General features: G+C 42.3%; 3 protein-coding genes across 3 annotated transcripts; all 3 read right to left on the reverse strand.

Annotated features, from left to right (window-relative positions):
• Positions 1-25: 25 nt before the first annotated feature.
• Positions 26-8,512, reverse strand: LOC109680248 (ubiquitin carboxyl-terminal hydrolase 17-like protein 6). The gene is made up of 3 exons (XM_074042867.1): positions 8,335-8,512; positions 1,951-3,330; positions 26-81 (listed from the first exon to the last, which is right to left on the reverse strand). The coding sequence occupies exons 1-3, from the start codon at positions 8,510-8,512 to the stop codon at positions 26-28; spliced, it is 1,614 nt and encodes a 537-aa protein (XP_073898968.1).
• A 1,917-nt stretch (positions 8,513-10,429) lies between these two features.
• On the reverse strand, positions 10,430-17,060 carry LOC109680249 (ubiquitin carboxyl-terminal hydrolase 17-like protein 6). The gene is made up of 2 exons (XM_074042868.1): positions 16,883-17,060; positions 10,430-11,877 (listed from the first exon to the last, which is right to left on the reverse strand). The coding sequence occupies exons 1-2, from the start codon at positions 17,058-17,060 to the stop codon at positions 10,430-10,432; spliced, it is 1,626 nt and encodes a 541-aa protein (XP_073898969.1).
• A 1,917-nt stretch (positions 17,061-18,977) lies between these two features.
• On the reverse strand, positions 18,978-25,606 carry LOC109680250 (ubiquitin carboxyl-terminal hydrolase 17-like protein 6). Its single transcript, XM_074042869.1, has 2 exons — positions 25,429-25,606; positions 18,978-20,425 (listed from the first exon to the last, which is right to left on the reverse strand). Exons 1-2 carry the CDS (start codon positions 25,604-25,606, stop codon positions 18,978-18,980), a joined length of 1,626 nt encoding a protein of 541 aa, XP_073898970.1.

A 25,606-nucleotide genomic window follows, 5' to 3' on the forward strand; every position in this document is an offset into this window, starting at 1 on the left:
TTGGCATCCTGTGTTAATGAACTTGTCATCCACATGCAAACTCTTGTCTTTGATGGTCAGGTTTGCCCTTTTTCTTCATTCCTCATGCACAAAAAACAGGGTGTAACACTTCCCATAAAGCAGGTCAGAAGAGAAACATGGAGATCAATACCCTTAACATTCTTGCTGGCCATGTATTTGCATGGGTTGTGAAAGGTTGTGGTGATAACGACCCCAGTTGGATGGAGCGCCCCTTCCCACCAACTCTGCGGTATCCCCACTATCTCTTTTAACCTCACCCTAGAGAAACTTCTGTTTTCTATCCCTGAATTTAGTGTAAATCTGTCCTGATCCCCTAAGATGCATGAGTCAAAGCTGTTCTCCCTTCCACTCATTATTCCCCCAAATCCATGCACATAAAGAGATTCAACGAAATAATTTTTATAAATATTGTAGTAAGATATATACATTGTCCAGGAGGCGATTCCTACTAACGATTCCTATTAATTTCTTACTGGGCACAATTTACACGGCACCCATATTAGCTACTCATCAGGATTCTCCCCAGGACACTGGAAGCAATTGAAGGACTTTTTTTTACTTCTGCATCATATATAAATATGAAGCCCATGTACCATATATGGTCCCCTTAATCTCCTAGGATGCCTTCACACCTCCAACTAGCGAAGCAGCCCAAAACACCTGCTACCCAATTACTTTCCTCCTTGTATAAAATTAATATTCGTGTTTATGTTCAAAGTGGTAACTCCCTGTATTCCCTCTGTGGGAGTGCCTTACTTTTGTCTGTTCATCCCTTTCCCTTATTACCCCTTCCCCCTGTACCTCCCACGACCCTCTTTTGAACAGCTGTCAGGACACATTCTACTTTCCTCCACCTTGCCATGTTATGCTACGCAACTTGGCTGATGGTCTTTCATTGTCTTTTCTGTTCCCTCCCTCCCTGAGTTCCATACACTTGTTCCACTGATTCCAAAGTGCTCTACATCTCACTGAGTATATAGTCATAACTCTTTTTGTTCATTAGCTGCTCTTTGCACTCATCTTCTTCTTATGAGACAAAAGATGCCCATCAATGCAGAAACCAAGATTCATTGGCAAAAACACATTTCCTGTGTACATCACTGCATGGATAAGCCAGAGCATTTCCCTCACACCCGTCAGTGCCTGTGATCCTTCATACATATGATTGCAGTCCACACAGGATCACTGCAGGCAGCACTGCATCCTGTGTGTCCCTGGCAAATGCTGACCACAGGGCACTTCTCTCAGCTCACCTGCAACTGCTCAGTGGATATCCAGATGTTGCTGTCAGCATCTCATGTTGGCAAAGCAGAGTGGGTGTGCACATGGGTCTCAGTATTTAGGCAAGTACACAGGAAGGATTATCTTTTTGTAATCTTTATTTGGTGAGACAAAAAGAAAAGGAAGAACTTAAAACTGCAATACAAAAAATGAAAGCATCCTACAAATTAGTAAGTTTTCTGAACCCAAATACCTTTTATGTAAATCTGCTGCACTCCTATCAGCTTCTTAAACTTTAATCGATTTATGTTGAGTGAACTCATCCAATGCAAGGCTCTCACTGACCATTATCTTTTGACAATTTTATAGCATTCAAAGACATATACTAAAAATGGGCCGTTTCTCAGGGCCTATTCTCTACAGAAAATTACACAGCACAGGATATTGAAAAAGAAACACGAGACATCAAAACAAAAGGTCTATTTTCTCAAACAATTGGTAATGTGTTTTCACATGATCTTTACATAAATGCTTCTCATTTACAGAGATCATGCTCACAAATCCCACTTGCCCTCTCTGGAGCACTCTGACCCTGTTCAGTTGTCTCTTCCCCTGAAGGAGAGCAGTTCATGAAGTGAAATCATGAGAATACAAGGAGAGACTTCTTGCGCTGCTTGTTCTTCCTCTTGTTAGCTCTGGGGCACACACCCACACAAGGAAGGTGGCCAGTGTCCTTGGAACACTGGGCAGGCAGGTAAATTTCCTTTTCAGTGTGATTTTTTCTCATGCCCACCCTGTACTTTGATGGGTGAATCATGATTCCATTGGAAGGCAGGGTGCCTTCTATTTTCCGGATGTTGAATTCAGACTTTGGCCGGTTTTGTTGTTGGAGGATTTTCCACTGGTCTAAGGTGATTTCTTTTGTTGCTGAATCTTCCTTGTGCCCGCAGGGTTCTCCAACTTGCATGTTGGACGGTCTGTGAAGCTCTCTTTGTTGCGCTCCCATGTCCTGGTCTGCCACCTCCAGGAGACTTTGTTCCTCACAATGAGAGAAACCAATACTGTGTCCATTGAGCTCACTCTTCTGAACATAAAAGAGGACATAAGCTTGCCTATTCAGCACAGATGTAATGCCACAGGGAGTTACCTTGGCATCATCCATTTCATACCAGTGTCCGTTGCCAGCTTTTATGTAACACAAGTAGTGCCCGCTGTGGCAGCTCAACCCAGCATGGACCAGTACAGCATACAGGACATACACAAGTGGTTCTGTGTTCTGGTGAGACATATACGGTTGCATATCAATACACTCTGGGTATTGCACGACCCTGCCGATTTTAACACCCGTGAAATCACAGAACCTTTTCAACACAAGGATAAGAACCTTGTGGACCGTTTTCAAAGTCAGTGTCTTGGTAGCAGGCACTCTACTTAAACAAGTAGCACAATCATAGGCCTCTTCCCCATCCAGATTTTCAGGCTTTACTAAACATTTTAATGCTTCCTGGACACTCTGAGCTGCCTTGATATCCAGACTTATATCCAGATAGGGGTCAAAGGTATCAGAAATGCCATGGCACCGGAGGCACTTGATTTGAGACCTCCAGTATCCTCCAAAGAGCTGACAGACTAGGCTGGTGTTCTCAGCCTGAGGATCCAAATCCTTGTGCCCAGGCAGGCATGAATTCTGCATTGCACCCAAAACGAACATCAGAAACTCATGGGCATCTTCCTGCTTATATTTATGGAAACCAGTCACCAGGGCCCTCAAAGGCTGGATCACCTTCCCAGAGTGCTGGAGAGCTCTTATCATGTGAGCTTGCAAAATACAAATCATGCAGGTGTTCAGTGGACAACAGGTCTGGGAGTGCTCCTGGGACAGCATATAGTTGGCAAGAGGGGCTGTGTATGTCAGACACTGCAGTGTGGCATTCATGTAGCAGGTGTTCCCCAGGTTCTGCAGCCCAGCACCAACCACATAAGGTTGCTTCCAAGTCACACAGAATTTCTCCTTGGGAGCTTTGTCTGTTGCCAACACACTCTCATGCTTATTAACATCTGCATCTTCCCAAGAGGGCACCCCCTGGGCTAAAGGTCAAAAACACACAAAAGGACTTTTAGCAACAGGACAATTGAAAGTAGAGAATCTGTTTTGGAAACACATAAGACTCAGACTTACCTCTCCAGTGGTGTTGAGCAGCCTCCATTTCTGCAGGAGCAAGAATCCCCAATTTTTCTAGCTGGAACTTCCAGTAACTGAGGAGTCCTTTTTCCCTCTGAGGAAGTCTCCAATGACTGACCTTTGGAGCGCTTGGCCTTTTTCTATCCCCATTTGCCACGCCCCATCAGTTCACACAAGTTCCACCAATCACCTTCCAGAACTCAATGTCATCTGCTTTAAAGGGCTTGGTCTTTCCTTATCCCTGAGACTTCAAGGTTGTCCCTTCCCCAATTTCTATATCAACAAACACGATCAAGGGGAGACACAATGGTTTACGGACCTCACGCCCAGATCACAATGAGAAAAACCAATCAGTTGCATTTCCTTCTACTGGAAAGAATATGGGGCAAATTATGGAATTTACAAAGGAAGCCCATAGAGTTGGCAAAACCAATGCCACACAGTAAACAAAAATAGTACAATAAAGAAAGGAAAAAATGCAAAGACGAAATAAACCATTAAATAAGCTGGTGGAACTGTGACATTGCCATACTCATATAGGTTTGTGTTAATTATGGGAAATCTAAGTCTGGGAATATTGTGAAGCAGCTGCAGAAAAATGAAAAGGTCTTGATATAAAGCCCCAATACCATCAAAGAGAAAATGTACAATACTTTTTGACTATTGAATACACAAAAGAAAAAGTCTTATTGAAACACAGAAAGAGTTATTTTTCAAAAAGCAGTCAAAATTTGAAGCAGATTTTAGTTGGGTTGTGTAAAGTGAGACAGAGGAAGCAAAGTACATTATATGCATGTATGCAGATATCATAATGAAACCACTCATATTGTACAATTAATGGGCACTAGTAAAAATACTATGAATGATAAGAGAAAGAAAGAAATTCTAAGGCTGGGCACATGGCCAAGCCTCTGCATATTCAGCTCAAGGCCTTGACTTCAAACCCCAAACCATCAAACACATATAGACAAGCTTTTATGAGTTTCTGAGATATTTCTGAACCCATTGTTAAGGGGTTCTTTTCACTTAGTTGTTTCTCTATCTCCGTATTTAATGAACATAAATTCTTCAAGATGGGAAGTACTTTTAAATTGGTCCAAGTAAACCTGTGAAGAAACTTGTCACACAAACTTTCCATCTCAGAGATTATGAGATTCTATCTGATAGGATTAGGATGATTGCATTAAAGACTTCAGAGAAACTTGTAATGGCATAGGTAGACTGTCTCTAAAAGAAATAACCCCCCACAAAATCACTGGAAAAAATACCCACAAAACAGTACATGTAGATTAGTTAGAACGTTTTCCTTTCTTCTTGGACATCTGGAGTTCCACCATAGCATTGAAAAGAAAGCAACTCTTATTTGCATTTCCTTCCAGGATACTGGAGAAAATTCACGTGGGCAAAGTCATCTCCCCAGGGACTTTGAAGAGGCCCAGCAGTGTCACATGATCACCATTACGCATCCCACCTAAGGGAAACATCGTCAATCTCCTAATCTTTCAGCTGCAAATGGTAATGTGGTGTTGTGGCAGTTCTATCATTTCAAGGCATGGGTGTCTACCTCCCTTCTCTACTCATATGGATTTAGTAAGACAAAACAAAAATAGAAAAAAAAAAGCACAAAATGAACAGTTCTGAATCTGAACAGGGAAAACACCAACGCAAAGAAATACCTGAATATTTGCTCTCTTTCGTGTTTTTGAGGCTACTGGACTGAGAACTTTTGCTTTCTTGGCAAGAGGACTACAAGATTCCCAACGGAAATATTCTACACAGGAATCTTCAGCACGCATATGACGATTTCAATTTCCCCCCAAACCATTTATTTACTTACTTATTGATTGATTTATTTGTTTGTTGGTTTATGTTTAAATTAGGATACATTCCTTGGACACAGGGTATTCATTTTGACAGTTCCATGCATGTTTTCATTTTGCCTCTTACATTACCCCAGGTTTTGTCTAGCTCAACTCCTTCCTAGTCAACTTGGGGCAATTGCAGCATGTTTCCTTCTTATCGTTCCTAATGCTTTTTAATTCCACGGACCACATTCTCTTGCTTGAATCCCCTCCTTTACCATACCTTGTCCCACACTTACACCCTACCACATGCATTATCTATTTTACAGTTATGTAGTTTATACTGAATTTCTAAGTTGAAGTATCCTGCTGGGTTGTAGTTAACTTTGGTCAGTTCCACAGCATTTATTTCTCTTCCTTTAGCCATAACCCAAGCCCTATCCTTCAAGACCTTTGATACATGTTTCAGAAATGTCACAAGTACAGTTGAAAAGTCATTTGACAATAATGTGCAATCCAAACCATAACTTCTACAACTGAGCAAAGCAAAGCAAAAAGCAAAGTATGTAAGGCTTAGTGTGAATTCTTTGTGGCCTGTGAAATGCTATCTTAGTTTCAATAAACCATTTCATTTCTTGTTTTACACATTGTGATGGAACTCAGGAGTTTGTCTACTTTACAAAATGACTCCATAACTGAGTTACTTATGATAACTGGGGCTTTTAATGCTGTTGTAGTGGGTTTCTTACCAAAGGTCTAACTCTGTCCCCCAAGGTTTTCTTGCTGTCTCTTGGTAGCCCACGAAGGTCTCTACTTCCAATCGATCTGCCTCAAACTCCAAAGAGCTGGGGTTTCAGCCGTGCCCCACCATGCCTAGGTCAGACAAAATAATATTCCACTTAGAACCTACACATACATATCCCCATACTCCTCCCACTCTACTCCAGTCTGAGCCATGTTTTTGAAAACAAACTGGAAAAAGTACTGAATATGAATTCATGTGGCTTCATTGTGTCTGCCAGCATGATTTCAACCTGACAAATTGTAGACACACAGTTTCACACAGGATGCAGATTCCTGGTTGCCTGTGGAAAGGTAAGTGAGAATGGTGACTCCCCAAAACTTTTATGTAGCTTCACCTGACTCCTGTGATTGGAGACATCACCCAATCCACTCATCTTCATCCATAAACCTCACGTAACATAATGTCTCACATCAAAACTTGTGTGACTTCTCTTTACCAACTCTAACCACTAGAAGAAACTTAAATCTATTTTCACTCTTACTAATATGTCTTTATTAAAAAAAAAACCCAAACGAATCAATAAACAACTAATGGTTAAAGGACGGTCAATGAAATACACAAAGCTGTGTAGAATGAGTTGCACCTTTTTCAGTGGTACTGGGGACACAACTCAGGGTCTCATGGTCATGAGGATTTTATGCCATATACTTGAGACATATTTCCAGCCCTAGATTTCAACTACAGAAAATTAACCTAGGAGTTATGACCCCTTCACTCTGCCCAACTGTTTAAAACGTGTATGTGTTTGTATGTGGGTATACATTTGATTGTGTTTCTCTGTATTACACTGTGTATATGGTTTTGTTTTGTGCCTGTCGGGCTGTATGCTCATGTCCTTAAGTGCACTTCCTTCCTAGCAGATCACGACCATGGCTATGGTACAGCTGGAAGGAGAGATAGGGCTGAGCTCTCCAAAGAGCAGCCACCAGCCTCTTCCCAAAGGAGACAGGTAACAGGAAACAGTGCACTCCTTCCTGTGTACTCATATGCGGGGTACATCACCCCTTCAAATAGCCAAATACATCAGCAGAGAAGCTGCCCAAAAATTTCGGTTCCGACTCTTTTACACTTTGGGAATTTTCTGGGAGAGTCTCGATGGCATCCATAGGAACTTGACACACTTGAGTGTCCTTGTTTCCTGCTGCTGGCTTGTAAATATGAAAGCCTCAGGGATTCAGGCTCGATGACATGGGAAACATGCATGTGAACTCACTACTGACTGGGGCTCTCTGTCCCCAGAAGCCCTCTCTGAAGTGCAGATGTAGTTATCAGATCCTGGCCTGGTGAAGCCCTCCTACACCCTGTCCTTCTGTTGTGCATTCTCTGGGGACTCCGTCAAAAGTGCTAGATGATCTGCCATCAGTTGTATCTTCCATAATTCAGGGTAGGAGCTGCACTTTATAGGACATGCCTATAGAGGGGGAACTTTGAATACAACCCATCCCTGACGAGTTGATACTCCACGAGTTAGTCATCCACGCAACACATCTTCCCACAGCTGAGCTCTGTGACTACAGTGGAAAAACAGGTGTTTAGGTGTGTGAGGGACACAGTGAGGGCACTTCATTGATGCAGGGAACACGGGCCTGGACTCTAAGAGGCTCACAAGACTCACAGAGTCCTGAATATCAGACAAGAAGCAATGGAAGGATGGAAAACCTACACACTTCCTGTTTGACTTAATAGATTCTCTCTCCTCTCCTACATCGCAGCTGCACCAGTGATGTCCCTTCTCTGTTCCCATGTTTGTCTTCCCTCATGTTCTCACTGTGGCAATAAATTAGAAGTGACTTTGCCTCTTTAACGTGTACTGGGTGTAGGCAGTAGATACGAGACAGTTACCATTTCTCATATGATCTTCTTTTTCTCCTTGACCCCCAAAATATATACACTGTACTCAAAATCTTCTCTTTGGTGTTGTGTGCTGATTAATGTCCCTACAAATTCATAAAAGGCAGCCCTATGTTAAAAGGTAGACTAATTGGAGTGTTAATATCAAAGGGTAGGAAAGCTTGAATGACTTCATAAAACTTGGACTCATCCATCACATCCATCAGTGTATGTCTTCCTAGGGGAAGGAGATTCACACACTAGGGCATAGAGTGCTCACTTTCATATTCATTCCTTCATTCCTTCCTTCTTTTATTCCTCTCTAAATATACCTCTCTTGTCTACTCTCTCGTCTCCTCTTTTTCTCTTCTCATTCATCTCTCTTGCTCTCTTTCTCTCTCTCTTTCTCTCTCTGTCACTCTCTCTGTCTCTCTCTGTCTCTCTCTATCACCTTCCATGACAAACTCTCTCACTTTCAATCTCCGTGTTTCTTAGGACACAAATGATTTGGAACAGTGACATGCCATCTCGGAACGTGTTCGCTGTTACGTATTGTGAGGAATGATTTTTTCCAAGCACCACCAAACACAGTTTAGGACTGAATACTGCCACCAGGTCCTCTTCACGCAGATATGTGAACACCTCACCCATGTGGGTAGCCTTACCTCACACTGTGGCTGAGCTCCTTTGGCATCCTGTGTTAATGAACTTGTCATCCACATGCAAACTCTTGTCTTTGATGGTCAGGTTTGCCCTTTTTCTTCATTCCTCATGCACAAAAAACAGGGTGTAACACTGCCCATAAAGCAGGTCAGAAGAGAAACATGGAGATCAATACCCTTAACATTCTTGCTGGCCATGTATTTGCATGGGTTGTGAAAGGTTGTGGTGATAACGACCCCAGTTGGATGGAGCGCCCCTTCCCACCAACTCTGCGTTATCAACACTATCTCTTCTAACATCACCCTAGAGAAACTTCTGTTTTCTATCCCTGAATTTAGTGTAAATCTGTCCTGATCCCCTAAGATTCATGAGTCAAAGCTGTTCTCCCTTCCACTCATTATTCCCCCAAATCCATGCACATAAAGAGATTCAACGAAATAATTTTTATAAATATTGTAGTAAGATATATACATTGTCCAGGAGGCGATTCCTACTAACGATTCCTATTAATTTCATACTGGGCACAATTTACACGGCACCCATATTAGCTACTCATCAGGATTCTCCCCAGGACACTGGAAGCAATTGAAGGACTTTTTTTTACTTCTGCATCATATATAAATATGAAGCCCATGTACCATATATGGTCCCCTTAATCTCCTAGGATGCCTTCACACCTCCAACTAGCGAAGCAGCCCAAAACACCTGCTACCCAATTACTTTCCTATTGTATAAAATTAATATTCGTGTTTATGTTCAAAGTGGTAACTCCCGGTATTCCCTCTGTGGGAGTGCCTTACTTTTGTCTGTTCATCCCTTTCCCTTATTATCCCTTCCCCCTGTACCTCCCACGACCCTCTTTTGAACAGCTGTCAGGACACATTCTACTTTCCTCCACCTTGCCATGTTATGCTACGCAACTTTGCTGATGGTCTTTCATTGTCTTTTCTGTTCCCTCCCTCCCTGAGTTCCATACACTTGTTCCACTGGTTCCAAAGTGCTCTACATCTCACTGAGTATATAGTCATAACTCCTTTTGTTCATTAGCTGCTCTTTGCACTCATCTTCTTCTTATGAGACAAAAGATGCCCATCAATGCAGAAACCAAGATTCATTGGCAAAAACACATTTCCTGTGTACATCACTGCATGGATAAGCCAGAGCATTTCCCTCACACCCGTCAGTGCCTGTGATCCTTCATACATATGATTGCAGTCCACACAGGATCACTGCAGGCAGCACTGCATCCTGTGTGTCCCTGGCAAATGCTGACCACAGGGCACTTCTCTCAGCTCACCTGCAACTGCTCAGTGGATATCCAGATGTTGCTGTCAGCATCTCATGTTGGCAAAGCAGAGTGGGTGTGCACATGGGTCTCAGTATTTAGGCAAGTACACAGGAAGGATTATCTTTTTGTAATCTTTATTTGGTGAGACAAAAAGAAAAGGAAGAACTTAAAACTGCAATACAAAAAATGAAAGCATCCTACAAATTAGTAAGTTTTCTGAACCCAAATACCTTTTATGTAAATCTGCTGCACTCCTATCAGCTTCTTAAACTTTAATCGATTTATGTTGAGTGAACTCATCCAATGCAAGGCTCTCACTGACCATTATCTTTTGACAATTTTATAGCATTCAAAGACATATACTAAAAATGGGCCGTTTCTCAGGGCCTATTCTCTACAGAAAATTACACAGCACAGGATATTGAAAAAGAAACCCGAGACATCAAAACAAAAGGTCTATTTTCTGAAACAATTGGTAATGTGTTTTCACATGATCTTTACATAAATGCTTCTCATTTACAGAGATCATGCTCTCAAATCCCACTTGCCCTCTCTGGAGCACTCTGACCCTGTTCAGTTGTCTCTTCCCCTGAAGGAGAGCAGTTCATGAAGTGAAATCATGAGAATACAAGGAGAGACTTCTTGCGCTGCTTGTTCTTCCTCTTGTTAGCTCTGGGGCACACTCCCACACAAGGAAGGTGGCCAGTGTCCTTGGAACACTGGGCAGGCAGGTAAATTTCCTTTTCAGTGTGATTTTTTCTCATGCCCACCCTGTACTTTGATGGGTGAATCATGATTCCATTGGAAGGCAGGGTGCCTTCTATTTTCCGGATGTTGAATTCAGACTTTGGCCGGTTTTGTTGTTGGAGGATTTTCCACTGGTCTAAGGTGATTTCTTTTGTTGCTGAATCTTCCTTGTGCCCGCAGGGTTCTCCAACTTGCATGTTGGACGGTCTGTGAAGCTCTCTTTGTTGCGCTCCCATGTCCTGGTCTGCCACCTCCAGGAGACTTTGTTCCTCACAATGAGAGAAACCAATACTGTGTCCATTGAGCTCACTCTTCTGAACATAAAAGAGGACATAAGCTTGCCTATTCAGCACAGATGTAATGCCACAGGGAGTTACCTTGGCATCATCCATTTCATACCAGTGTCCGTTGCCAGCTTTTATGTAACACAAGTAGTGCCCGCTGTGGCAGCTCAACCCAGCATGGACCAGTACAGCATACAGGACATACACAAGTGGTTCTGTGTTCTGGTGAGACATATACGGTTGCATATCAATACACTCTGGGTATTGCACGACCCTGCCGATTTTAACACCCGTGAAATCACAGAACCTTTTCAACACAAGGATAAGAACCTTGGGGACCGTTTTCAAAGTCAGTGTCTTGGTAGCAGGCACTCTACTTAAACAAGTAGCACAATCATAGGCCTCTTCCCCATCCAGATTTTCAGGCTTTACTAAACATTTTAATGCTTCCTGGACACTCTGAGCTGCCTTGATATCCAGACTTATATCCAGATAGGGGTCAAAGGTATCAGAAATGCCATGGCACCGGAGGCACTTGATTTGAGACCTCCAGTATCCTCCAAAGAGCTGACAGACTAGGCTGGTGTTCTCAGCCTGAGGATCCAAATCCTTGTGCCCAGGCAGGCATGAATTCTGCATTGCACCCAAAACGAACATCAGAAACTCATGGGCATCTTCCTGCTTATATTTATGGAAACCAGTCACCAGGGCCCTCAAAGGCTGGATCACCTTCCCAGAGTGCTGGAGAGCTCTTATCATGTGAGCTTGCAAAATACAAATCATGCAGGTGTTCAGTGGACAACAGGTCTGGGAGTGCTCCTGGGACAGCATATAGTTGGCAAGAGGGGCTGTGTATGTCAGACACTGCAGTGTGGCATTCATGTAGCAGGTGTTCCCCAGGTTCTGCAGCCCAGCACCAACCACATAAGGTTGCTTCCTAGTCACACAGAATTTCTCCTTGGGAGCTTTGTCTGTTGCCAACACACTCTCATGCTTATTAACATCTGCATCTTCCCAAGAGGGCACCCCCTGGGCTAAAGGTCAAAAACACACCAAAGGACTTTTAGCAACAGGACAATTGAAAGTAGAGAATCTGTTTTGGAAACACATAAGACTCAGACTTACCTCTCCAGTGGTGTTGAGCAGCCTCCATTTCTGCAGGAGCAAGAATCCCCAATTTTTCTAGCTGGAACTTCCAGTAACTGAGGAGTCCTTTTTCCCTCTGAGGAAGTCTCCAATGACTGACCTTTGGAGCGCTTGGCCTTTTTCTATCCCCATTTGCCACGCCCCATCAGTTCACACAAGTTCCACCAATCACCTTCCAGAACTCAATGTCATCTGCTTTAAAGGGCTTGGTCTTTCCTTATCCCTGAGACTTCAAGGTTGTCCCTTCCCCAATTTCTATATCAACAAACACGATCAAGGGGAGACACAATGGTTTACGGACCTCACGCCCAGATCACAATGAGAAAAACCAATCAGTTGCATTTCCTTCTACTGGAAAGAGTATGGGGCAAATTATGGAATTTACAAAGGAAGCCCATAGAGTTGGCAAACCCAATGCCACACAGTAAACAAAAATAGTACAATAAAGAAAGGAAAAAATGCAAAGACGAAATAAACCATTAAATAAGCTGGTGGAACTGTGACATTGCCATACTCATATAGGTTTGTGTTAATTATGGGAAATCTAAGTCTGGGAATATTGTGAAGCAGCTGCAGAAAAATGAAAAGGTCTTGATATAAAGCCCCAATACCATCAAAGAGAAAATGTACAATACTTTTTGACTATTGAATACACAAAAGAAAAAGTCTTATTGAAACACAGAAAGAGTTATTTTTCAAAAAGCAGTCAAAATTTGAAGCAGATTTTAGTTGGGTTGTGTAAAGTGAGACAGAGGAAGCAAAGTACATTATATGCATGTATGCAGATATCATAATGAAACCACTCATATTGTACAATTAATGGGCACTAGTAAAAAATACTATGAATGATATGAGAAAGAAAGAAATTCTAAGGCTGGGCACATGGCCAAGCCTCTGCATATTCAGCTCAAGGCCTTGACTTCAAACCCCAAACCATCAAACACATATAGACAAGCTTTTATGAGTTTCTGAGATATTTCTGAACCCATTGTTAAGGGGTTCTTTTCACTTAGTTGTTTCTCTATCTCCGTATTTAATGAACATAAATTCTTCAAGATGGGAAGTACTTTTAAATTGGTCCAAGTAAACCTGTGAAGAAACTTGTCACACAAACTTTCCATCTCAGAGATTATGAGATTCTATCTGATAGGATTAGGATGATTGCATTAAAGACTTCAGAGAAACTTGTAATGGCATAGGTAGACTGTCTCTAAAAGAAATAACCCCCCACAAAATCACTGGAAAAAACACCCACAAGACAGTACATGTAGATTAGTTAGAACGTTTTCCTTTCTTCTTGGACATCTGGAGTTCCACCATAGCATTGAAAAGAAAGCAACTCTTATTTGCATTTCCTTCCAGGATACTGGAGAAAATTCACGTGGGCAAAGTCATCTCCCCAGGGACTTTGAAGAGGCCCAGCAGTGTCACATGATCACCATTACGCATCCCACCTAAGGGAAACATCGTCAATCTCCTAATCTTTCAGCTGCAAATGGTAATGTGGTGTTGTGGCAGTTCTATCATTTCAAGGCATGGGTGTCTACCTCCCTTCTCTACTCATATGGATTTAGTAAGACAAAACAAAAATAGAAAAAAAAAAGCACAAAATGAACAGTTCTGAATCTGAACAGGGAAAACACCAACGCAAAGAAATACCTGAATATTTGCTCTCTTTCGTGTTTTTGAGGCTACTGGACTGAGAACTTTTGCTTTCTTGGCAAGAGGACTACAAGATTCCCAACGGAAATATTCTACACAGGAATCTTCAGCACGCATATGACGATTTCAATTTCCCCCCAAACCATTTATTTACTTACTTATTGATTGATTTATTTGTTTGTTGGTTTATGTTTAAATTAGGATACATTCCTTGGACACAGGGTATTCATTTTGACAGTTCCATGCATGTTTTCATTTTGCCTCTTACATTACCCCAGGTTTTGTCTAGCTCAACTCCTTCCTAGTCAACTTGGGGCAATTGCAGCATGTTTCCTTCTTATCGTTCCTAATGCTTTTTAATTCCACGGACCACATTCTCTTGCTTGAATCCCCTCCTTTACCATACCTTGTCCCACACTTACACCCTACCACATGCATTATCTATTTTACAGTTATGTAGTTTATACTGAATTTCTAAGTTGAAGTATCCTGCTGGGTTGTAGTTAACTTTGGTCAGTTCCACAGCATTTATTTCTCTTCCTTTAGCCATAACCCAAGCCCTATCCTTCAAGACCTTTGATACATGTTTCAGAAATGTCACAAGTACAGTTGAAAAGTCATTTGACAATAATGTGCAATCCAAACCATAACTTCTACAACTGAGCAAAGCAAAGCAAAAAGCAAAGTATGTAAGGCTTAGTGTGAATTCTTTGTGGCCTGTGAAATGCTATCTTAGTTTCAATAAACCATTTCATTTCTTGTTTTACACATTGTGATGGAACTCAGGAGTTTGTCTACTTTACAAAATGACTCCATAACTGAGTTACTTATGATAACTGGGGCTTTTAATGCTGTTGTAGTGGGTTTCTTACCAAAGGTCTAACTCTGTCCCCCAAGGTTTTCTTGCTGTCTCTTGGTAGCCCACGAAGGTCTCTACTTCCAATCGATCTGCCTCAAACTCCAAAGAGCTGGGGTTTCAGCCGTGCCCCACCATGCCTAGGTCAGACAAAATAATATTCCACTTAGAACCTACACATACATATCCCCATACTCCTCCCACTCTACTCCAGTCTGAGCCATGTTTTTGAAAACAAACTGGAAAAAGTACTGAATATGAATTCATGTGGCTTCATTGTGTCTGCCAGCATGATTTCAACCTGACAAATTGTAGACACACAGTTTCACACAGGATGCAGATTCCTGGTTGCCTGTGGAAAGGTAAGTGAGAATGGTGACTCCCCAAAACTTTTATGTAGCTTCACCTGACTCCTGTGATTGGAGACATCACCCAATCCACTCATCTTCATCCATAAACCTCACGTAACATAATGTCTCACATCAAAACTTGTGTGACTTCTCTTTACCAACTCTAACCACTAGAAGAAACTTAAATCTATTTTCACTCTTACTAATATGTCTTTATTAAAAAAAAAACCCAAACGAATCAATAAACAACTAATGGTTAAAGGACGGTCAATGAAATACACAAAGCTGTGTAGAATGAGTTGCACCTTTTTCAGTGGTACTGGGGACACAACTCAGGGTCTCATGGTCATGAGGATTTTATGCCATATACTTGAGACATATTTCCAGCCCTAGATTTCAACTACAGAAAATTAACCTAGGAGTTATGACCCCTTCACTCTGCCCAACTGTTTAAAACGTGTATGTGTTTGTATGTGGGTATACATTTGATTGTGTTTCTCTGTATTACACTGTGTATATGGTTTTGTTTTGTGCCTGTCGGGCTGTATGCTCATGTCCTTAAGTGCACTTCCTTCCTAGCAGATCACGACCATGGCTATGGTACAGCTGGAAGGAGAGATAGGGCTGAGCTCTCCAAAGAGCAGCCACCAGCCTCTTCCCAAAGGAGACAGGTAACAGGAAACAGTGCACTCCTTCCTGTGTACTCATATGCGGGGTACATCACCCCTTCAAATAGCCAAATACATCAGCAGAGAAGCTGCCCAAAAATTTCGGTTCCGACTCTTTTACACTTTGGGAATTTTCTGGGAGAGTCTCGATGGCATCCATAGGAACTTGACACACTTGAGTGTCCTTGTTTCCTGCTGCTGGCTTGTAAATATGAAAGCCTCAGGGATTCAGGCTCGATGACATGGGAAACATGCATGTGAACTCACTACTGACTGGGGCTCTCTGTCCCCAGAAGCCCTCTCTGAAGTGCAGATGTAGTTATCAGATCCTGGCCTGGTGAAGCCCTCCTACACCCTGTCCTTCTGTTGTGCATTCTCTGGGGACTCCGTCAAAAGTGCTAGATGATCTGCCATCAGTTGTATCTTCCATAATTCAGGGTAGGAGCTGCACTTTATAGGACATGCCTATAGAGGGGGAACTTTGAATACAACCCATCCCTGACGAGTTGATACTCCACGAGTTAGTCATCCACGCAACACATCTTCCCACAGCTGAGCTCTGTGACTACAGTGGAAAAACAGGTGTTTAGGTGTGTGAGGGACACAGTGAGGGCACTTCATTGATGCAGGGAACACGGGCCTGGACTCTAAGAGGCTCACAAGACTCACAGAGTCCTGAATATCAGACAAGAAGCAATGGAAGGATGGAAAACCTACACACTTCCTGTTTGACTTAATAGATTCTCTCTCCTCTCCTACATCGCAGCTGCACCAGTGATGTCCCTTCTCTGTTCCCATGTTTGTCTTCCCTCATGTTCTCACTGTGGCAATAAATTAGAAGTGACTTTGCCTCTTTAACGTGTACTGGGTGTAGGCAGTAGATACGAGACAGTTACCATTTCTCATATGATCTTCTTTTTCTCCTTGACCCCCAAAATATATACACTGTACTCAAAATCTTCTCTTTGGTGTTGTGTGCTGATTAATGTCCCTACAAATTCATAAAAGGCAGCCCTATGTTAAAAGGTAGACTAATTGGAGTGTTAATATCAAAGGGTAGGAAAGCTTGAATGACTTCATAAAACTTGGACTCATCCATCACATCCATCAGTGTATGTCTTCCTAGGGGAAGGAGATTCACACACTAGGGCATAGAGTGCTCACTTTCATATTCATTCCTTCATTCCTTCCTTCTTTTATTCCTCTCTAAATATACCTCTCTTGTCTACTCTCTCGTCTCCTCTTTTTCTCTTCTCATTCATCTCTCTTGCTCTCTTTCTCTCTCTCTTTCTCTCTCTGTCACTCTCTCTGTCTCTCTCTGTCTCTCTCTATCACCTTCCATGACAAACTCTCTCACTTTCAATCTCCGTGTTTCTTAGGACACAAATGATTTGGAACAGTGACATGCCATCTCGGAACGTGTTCGCTGTTACGTATTGTGAGGAATGATTTTTTCCAAGCACCACCAAACACAGTTTAGGACTGAATACTGCCACCAGGTCCTCTTCACGCAGATATGTGAACACCTCACCCATGTGGGTAGCCTTACCTCACACTGTGGCTGAGCTCCTTTGGCATCCTGTGTTAATGAACTTGTCATCCACATGCAAACTCTTGTCTTTGATGGTCAGGTTTGCCCTTTTTCTTCATTCCTCATGCACAAAAAACAGGGTGTAACACTGCCCATAAAGCAGGTCAGAAGAGAAACATGGAGATCAATACCCTTAACATTCTTGCTGGCCATGTATTTGCATGGGTTGTGAAAGGTTGTGGTGATAACGACCCCAGTTGGATGGAGCGCCCCTTCCCACCAACTCTGCGTTATCAACACTATCTCTTCTAACATCACCCTAGAGAAACTTCTGTTTTCTATCCCTGAATTTAGTGTAAATCTGTCCTGATCCCCTAAGATTCATGAGTCAAAGCTGTTCTCCCTTCCACTCATTATTCCCCCAAATCCATGCACATAAAGAGATTCAACGAAATAATTTTTATAAATATTGTAGTAAGATATATACATTGTCCAGGAGGCGATTCCTACTAACGATTCCTATTAATTTCATACTGGGCACAATTTACACGGCACCCATATTAGCTACTCATCAGGATTCTCCCCAGGACACTGGAAGCAATTGAAGGACTTTTTTTTACTTCTGCATCATATATAAATATGAAGCCCATGTACCATATATGGTCCCCTTAATCTCCTAGGATGCCTTCACACCTCCAACTAGCGAAGCAGCCCAAAACACCTGCTACCCAATTACTTTCCTATTGTATAAAATTAATATTCGTGTTTATGTTCAAAGTGGTAACTCCCGGTATTCCCTCTGTGGGAGTGCCTTACTTTTGTCTGTTCATCCCTTTCCCTTATTATCCCTTCCCCCTGTACCTCCCACGACCCTCTTTTGAACAGCTGTCAGGACACATTCTACTTTCCTCCACCTTGCCATGTTATGCTACGCAACTTTGCTGATGGTCTTTCATTGTCTTTTCTGTTCCCTCCCTCCCTGAGTTCCATACACTTGTTCCACTGGTTCCAAAGTGCTCTACATCTCACTGAGTATATAGTCATAACTCCTTTTGTTCATTAGCTGCTCTTTGCACTCATCTTCTTCTTATGAGACAAAAGATGCCCATCAATGCAGAAACCAAGATTCATTGGCAAAAACACATTTCCTGTGTACATCACTGCATGGATAAGCCAGAGCATTTCCCTCACACCCGTCAGTGCCTGTGATCCTTCATACATATGATTGCAGTCCACACAGGATCACTGCAGGCAGCACTGCATCCTGTGTGTCCCTGGCAAATGCTGACCACAGGGCACTTCTCTCAGCTCACCTGCAACTGCTCAGTGGATATCCAGATGTTGCTGTCAGCATCTCATGTTGGCAAAGCAGAGTGGGTGTGCACATGGGTCTCAGTATTTAGGCAAGTACACAGGAAGGATTATCTTTTTGTAATCTTTATTTGGTGAGACAAAAAGAAAAGGAAGAACTTAAAACTGCAATACAAAAAATGAAAGCATCCTACAAATTAGTAAGTTTTCTGAACCCAAATACCTTTTATGTAAATCTGCTGCACTCCTATCAGCTTCTTAAACTTTAATCGATTTATGTTGAGTGAACTCATCCAATGCAACGCTCTCACTGACCATTATCTTTTGACAATTTTATAGCATTCAAAGACATATACTAAAAATGGGCCGTTTCTCAGGGCCTATTCTCTACAGAAAATTACACAGCACAGGATATTGAAAAAGAAACCCGAGACATCAAAACAAAAGGTCTATTTTCTGAAACAATTGGTAATGTGTTTTCACATGATCTTTACATAAATGCTTCTCATTTACAGAGATCATGCTCTCAAATCCCACTTGCCCTCTCTGGAGCACTCTGACCCTGTTCAGTTGTCTCTTCCCCTGAAGGAGAGCAGTTCATGAAGTGAAATCATGAGAATACAAGGAGAGACTTCTTGCGCTGCTTGTTCTTCCTCTTGTTAGCTCTGGGGCACACTCCCACACAAGGAAGGTGGCCAGTGTCCTTGGAACACTGGGCAGGCAGGTAAATTTCCTTTTCAGTGTGATTTTTTCTCATGCCCACCCTGTACTTTGATGGGTGAATCATGATTCCATTGGAAGGCAGGGTGCCTTCTATTTTCCGGATGTTGAATTCAGACTTTGGCCGGTTTTGTTGTTGGAGGATTTTCCACTGGTCTAAGGTGATTTCTTTTGTTGCTGAATCTTCCTTGTGCCCGCAGGGTTCTCCAACTTGCATGTTGGACGGTCTGTGAAGCTCTCTTTGTTGCGCTCCCATGTCCTGGTCTGCCACCTCCAGGAGACTTTGTTCCTCACAATGAGAGAAACCAATACTGTGTCCATTGAGCTCACTCTTCTGAACATAAAAGAGGACATAAGCTTGCCTATTCAGCACAGATGTAATGCCACAGGGAGTTACCTTGGCATCATCCATTTCATACCAGTGTCCGTTGCCAGCTTTTATGTAACACAAGTAGTGCCCGCTGTGGCAGCTCAACCCAGCATGGACCAGTACAGCATACAGGACATACACAAGTGGTTCTGTGTTCTGGTGAGACATATACGGTTGCATATCAATACACTCTGGGTATTGCACGACCCTGCCGATTTTAACACCCGTGAAATCACAGAACCTTTTCAACACAAGGATAAGAACCTTGGGGACCGTTTTCAAAGTCAGTGTCTTGGTAGCAGGCACTCTACTTAAACAAGTAGCACAATCATAGGCCTCTTCCCCATCCAGATTTTCAGGCTTTACTAAACATTTTAATGCTTCCTGGACACTCTGAGCTGCCTTGATATCCAGACTTATATCCAGATAGGGGTCAAAGGTATCAGAAATGCCATGGCACCGGAGGCACTTGATTTGAGACCTCCAGTATCCTCCAAAGAGCTGACAGACTAGGCTGGTGTTCTCAGCCTGAGGATCCAAATCCTTGTGCCCAGGCAGGCATGAATTCTGCATTGCACCCAAAACGAACATCAGAAACTCATGGGCATCTTCCTGCTTATATTTATGGAAACCAGTCACCAGGGCCCTCAAAGGCTGGATCACCTTCCCAGAGTGCTGGAGAGCTCTTATCATGTGAGCTTGCAAAATACAAATCATGCAGGTGTTCAGTGGACAACAGGTCTGGGAGTGCTCCTGGGACAGCATATAGTTGGCAAGAGGGGCTGTGTATGTCAGACACTGCAGTGTGGCATTCATGTAGCAGGTGTTCCCCAGGTTCTGCAGCCCAGCACCAACCACATAAGGTTGCTTCCTAGTCACACAGAATTTCTCCTTGGGAGCTTTGTCTGTTGCCAACACACTCTCATGCTTATTAACATCTGCATCTTCCCAAGAGGGCACCCCCTGGGCTAAAGGTCAAAAACACACCAAAGGACTTTTAGCAACAGGACAATTGAAAGTAGAGAATCTGTTTTGGAAACACATAAGACTCAGACTTACCTCTCCAGTGGTGTTGAGCAGCCTCCATTTCTGCAGGAGCAAGAATCCCCAATTTTTCTAGCTGGAACTTCCAGTAACTGAGGAGTCCTTTTTCCCTCTGAGGAAGTCTCCAATGACTGACCTTTGGAGCGCTTGGCCTTTTTCTATCCCCATTTGCCACGCCCCATCAGTTCACACAAGTTCCACCAATCACCTTCCAGAACTCAATGTCATCTGCTTTAAAGGGCTTGGTCTTTCCTTATCCCTGAGACTTCAAGGTTGTCCCTTCCCCAATTTCTATATCAACAAACACGATCAAGGGGAGACACAATGGTTTACGGACCTCACGCCCAGATCACAATGAGAAAAACCAATCAGTTGCATTTCCTTCTACTGGAAAGAGTATGGGGCAAATTATGGAATTTACAAAGGAAGCCCATAGAGTTGGCAAACCCAATGCCACACAGTAAACAAAAATAGTACAATAAAGAAAGGAAAAAATGCAAAGACGAAATAAACCATTAAATAAGCTGGTGGAACTGTGACATTGCCATACTCATATAGGTTTGTGTTAATTATGGGAAATCTAAGTCTGGGAATATTGTGAAGCAGCTGCAGAAAAATGAAAAGGTCTTGATATAAAGCCCCAATACCATCAAAGAGAAAATGTACAATACTTTTTGACTATTGAATACACAAAAGAAAAAGTCTTATTGAAACACAGAAAGAGTTATTTTTCAAAAAGCAGTCAAAATTTGAAGCAGATTTTAGTTGGGTTGTGTAAAGTGAGACAGAGGAAGCAAAGTACATTATATGCATGTATGCAGATATCATAATGAAACCACTCATATTGTACAATTAATGGGCACTAGTAAAAAATACTATGAATGATATGAGAAAGAAAGAAATTCTAAGGCTGGGCACATGGCCAAGCCTCTGCATATTCAGCTCAAGGCCTTGACTTCAAACCCCAAACCATCAAACACATATAGACAAGCTTTTATGAGTTTCTGAGATATTTCTGAACCCATTGTTAAGGGGTTCTTTTCACTTAGTTGTTTCTCTATCTCCGTATTTAATGAACATAAATTCTTCAAGATGGGAAGTACTTTTAAATTGGTCCAAGTAAACCTGTGAAGAAACTTGTCACACAAACTTTCCATCTCAGAGATTATGAGATTCTATCTGATAGGATTAGGATGATTGCATTAAAGACTTCAGAGAAACTTGTAATGGCATAGGTAGACTGTCTCTAAAAGAAATAACCCCCCACAAAATCACTGGAAAAAACACCCACAAGACAGTACATGTAGATTAGTTAGAACGTTTTCCTTTCTTCTTGGACATCTGGAGTTCCACCATAGCATTGAAAAGAAAGCAACTCTTATTTGCATTTCCTTCCAGGATACTGGAGAAAATTCACGTGGGCAAAGTCATCTCCCCAGGGACTTTGAAGAGGCCCAGCAGTGTCACATGATCACCATTACGCATCCCACCTAAGGGAAACATCGTCAATCTCCTAATCTTTCAGCTGCAAATGGTAATGTGGTGTTGTGGCAGTTCTATCATTTCAAGGCATGGGTGTCTACCTCCCTTCTCTACTCATATGGATTTAGTAAGACAAAACAAAAATAGAAAAAAAAAAGCACAAAATGAACAGTTCTGAATCTGAACAGGGAAAACACCAACGCAAAGAAATACCTGAATATTTGCTCTCTTTCGTGTTTTTGAGGCTACTGGACTGAGAACTTTTGCTTTCTTGGCAAGAGGACTACAAGATTCCCAACGGAAATATTCTAGACAGGAATCTTCAGCACGCATATGACGATTTCAATTTCCCCCCAAACCATTTATTTACTTACTTATTGATTGATTTATTTGTTTGTTGGTTTATGTTTAAATTAGGATACATTCCTTGGACACAGGGTATTCATTTTGACAGTTCCATGCATGTTTTCATTTTGCCTCTTACATTACCCCAGGTTTTGTCTAGCTCAACTCCTTCCTAGTCAACTTGGGGCAATTGCAGCATGTTTCCTTCTTATCGTTCCTAATGCTTTTTAATTCCACGGACCACATTCTCTTGCTTGAATCCCCTCCTTTACCATACCTTGTCCCACACTTACACCCTACCACATGCATTATCTATTTTACAGTTATGTAGTTTATACTGAATTTCTAAGTTGAAGTATCCTGCTGGGTTGTAGTTAACTTTGGTCAGTTCCACAGCATTTATTTCTCTTCCTTTAGCCATAACCCAAGCCCTATCCTTCAAGACCTTTGATACATGTTTCAGAAATGTCACGAGTACAGTTGAAAAGACATTTGACAATAATGTGCAATCCAAACCATAACTTCTACAACTGAGCAAAGAAAAGCAAAAAGCAAAGTATGTAAGGCTTAGTGTGAATTCTTTGTGGCCTGTGAAATGCTATCTTAGTTTCAATAAACCATTTCATTTCTTGTTTTACACATTGTGATGGAACTCAGGACTTTGTCTACTTTACAAAATGACTCCATAACTGAGTTACTTATGATAACTGGGGCTTTTAATGCTGTTGTAGTGGGTTTCTTACCAAAGGTCTAACTCTGTCCCCCAAGGTTTTCTTGCTGTCTCTTGGTAGCCCACGAAGGTCTCTACTTCCAATCGATCTGCCTCAAACTCCAAAGAGCTGGGGTTTCAGCCGTGCCCCACCATGCCTAGGTCAGACAAAATAATATTCCACTTAGAACCTACACAGACATATCCCCATACTCCTCCCACTCTACTCCAGTCTGAGCCATGTTTTTGAAAACAAACTGGAAAAAGTACTGAATATGAATTCATGTGGCTTCATTGTGTCTGCCAGCATGATTTCAACCTGACAAATTGTAGACACACAGTTTCACACAGGATGCAGATTCCTGGTTGCCTGTGGAAAGGTAAGTGAGAATGGTGACTCCCCAAAACTTTTATGTAGCTTCACCTGACTCCTGTGATTGGAGACATCACCCAATCCACTCATCTTCATCCATAAACCTCACGTAACATAATGTCTCACATCAAAACTTGTGTGACTTCTCTTTACCAACTCTAACCACTAGAAGAAACTTAAATCTATTTTCACTCTTACTAATATGTCTTTATTAAAAAAAACCCAAACGAATCAATAAACAACCAATGGTTAAAGGACAGTCAATGAAATACACAAAGCTGTGCAGAATGAGTTGCACCTTTTTCAGTGGTACTGGGGACACAACTCAGGGTCTCATGGTCATGAGGATTTTATGCCATATACTTGAGACATATTTCCAGCCCTAGATTTCAACTACAGAAAATTAACCTAGGAGTTATGACCCCTTCACTCTGCCCAACTGTTTAAAACGTGTATGTGTTTGTATGTGGGTATACATTTGATTGTGTTTCTCTGTATTACAATGTGTATATGGTTTTGTTTTGTGCCTGTCGGGCTGTATGCTCATGTCCTTAAGTGCACTTCCTTCCTAGCAGATCACGACCATGGCTATGGTACAGCTGGAAGGAGAGATAGGGCTGAGCTCTCCAAAGAGCAGCCACCAGCCTCTTCCCAAAGGAGACAGGTAACAGGAAACAGTGCACTCCTTCCTGTGTACTCATATGCGGGGTACATCACCCCTTCAAATAGCCAAATACATCAGCAGAGAAGCTGCCCAAAAATTTCGGTTCCGACTCTTTTACACTTTGGGAATTTTCTGGGAGAGTTTCGACGGCATCCATAGGAACTTGACACACTTGAGTGTCCTTGTTTCCTGCTGCTGGCTTGTAAATATGAAAGCCTCAGGGATTCAGGCTCGATGACATGGGGAACATGCATGTGAACTCACTACTGACTGGGGCTCTCTGTCCCCAGAAGCCCTCTCTGAAGTGCAGATGTAGTTATCAGATCCTGGCCTGGTGAAGCCCTCCTACACCCTGTCCTTCTGTTGTGCATTCTCTGGGGACTCCGTCAAAAGTGCTAGATGATCTGCCATCAGTTGTATCTTCCATAATTCAGGGTAGGAGCTGCACTTTATAGGACATGCCTACAGAGGGGGAACTTTGAATACAACCCATCCCTGATGAGTTGATACTCCACGAGTTAGTCATCCACGCAACACATCTTCCCACAGCTGAGCTCTGTGACTACAGTGGAAAAACAGGTGTTTAGGTGTGTGAGGGACACAGTGAGGGCACTTCATTGATGCAGGGAACACGGGCCTGGACTCTAAGAGGCTCACAAGACTCACAGAGTCCTGAATATCAGACAAGAAGCAATGGAAGGATGGAAAACCTACACACTTCCTGTTTGACTTAATAGATTCTCTCTCCTCTCCTACATCGCAGCTGCACCAGTGATGTCCCTTCTCTGTTCCCATGTTTGTCTTCCCTCATGTTCTCACTGTGGCAATAAATTAGAAGTGACTTTGCCTCTTTAACGTGTACTGGGTGTAGGCAGTAGATACGAGACAGTTACCATTTCTCATATGATCTTCTTTTTCTCCTTGACCCCCAAAATATATACACTGTACTCAAAATCTTCTCTTTGGTGTTGTGTGCTGATTAATGTCCCTACAAATTCATAAAAGGCAGCCCTATGTTAAAAGGTAGACTAATTGGAGTGTTAATATCAAAGGGTAGGAAAGCTTGAATGACTTCATAAAACTTGGACTCATCCATCACATCCATCAGTGTATGTCTTCCTAGGGGAAGGAGATTCACACACTAGGGCATAGAGTGCTCACTTTCATATTCATTCCTTCATTCCTTCCTTCTTTTATTCCTCTCTAAATATACCTCTCTTGTCTACTCTCTCGTCTCCTCTTTTTCTCTTTTCATTCATCTCTCTTGCTCTCTTTCTCTCTCTCTTTCTCTCTCTGTCACTCTCTCTGTCTCTCTCTGTCTCTCTCTATCACCTTCCATGACAAACTCTCTCACTTTCAATCTCCGTGTTTCTTAGGACACAAATGATTTGGAACAGTGACATGCCATCTCGGAACGTGTTCGCTGTTATGTATTGTGAGGAATGATTTTTTCCAAGCACCACCAAACACAGTTTAGGACTGAATACTGCCACCAGGTCCTCTTCACGCAGATATGTGAACACCTCACCCAT

Source organism: Castor canadensis, chromosome 10 (genome assembly GCF_047511655.1).
Source record: "Castor canadensis chromosome 10, mCasCan1.hap1v2, whole genome shotgun sequence".
Lineage (NCBI taxonomy): Eukaryota > Metazoa > Chordata > Mammalia > Rodentia > Castoridae > Castor > Castor canadensis.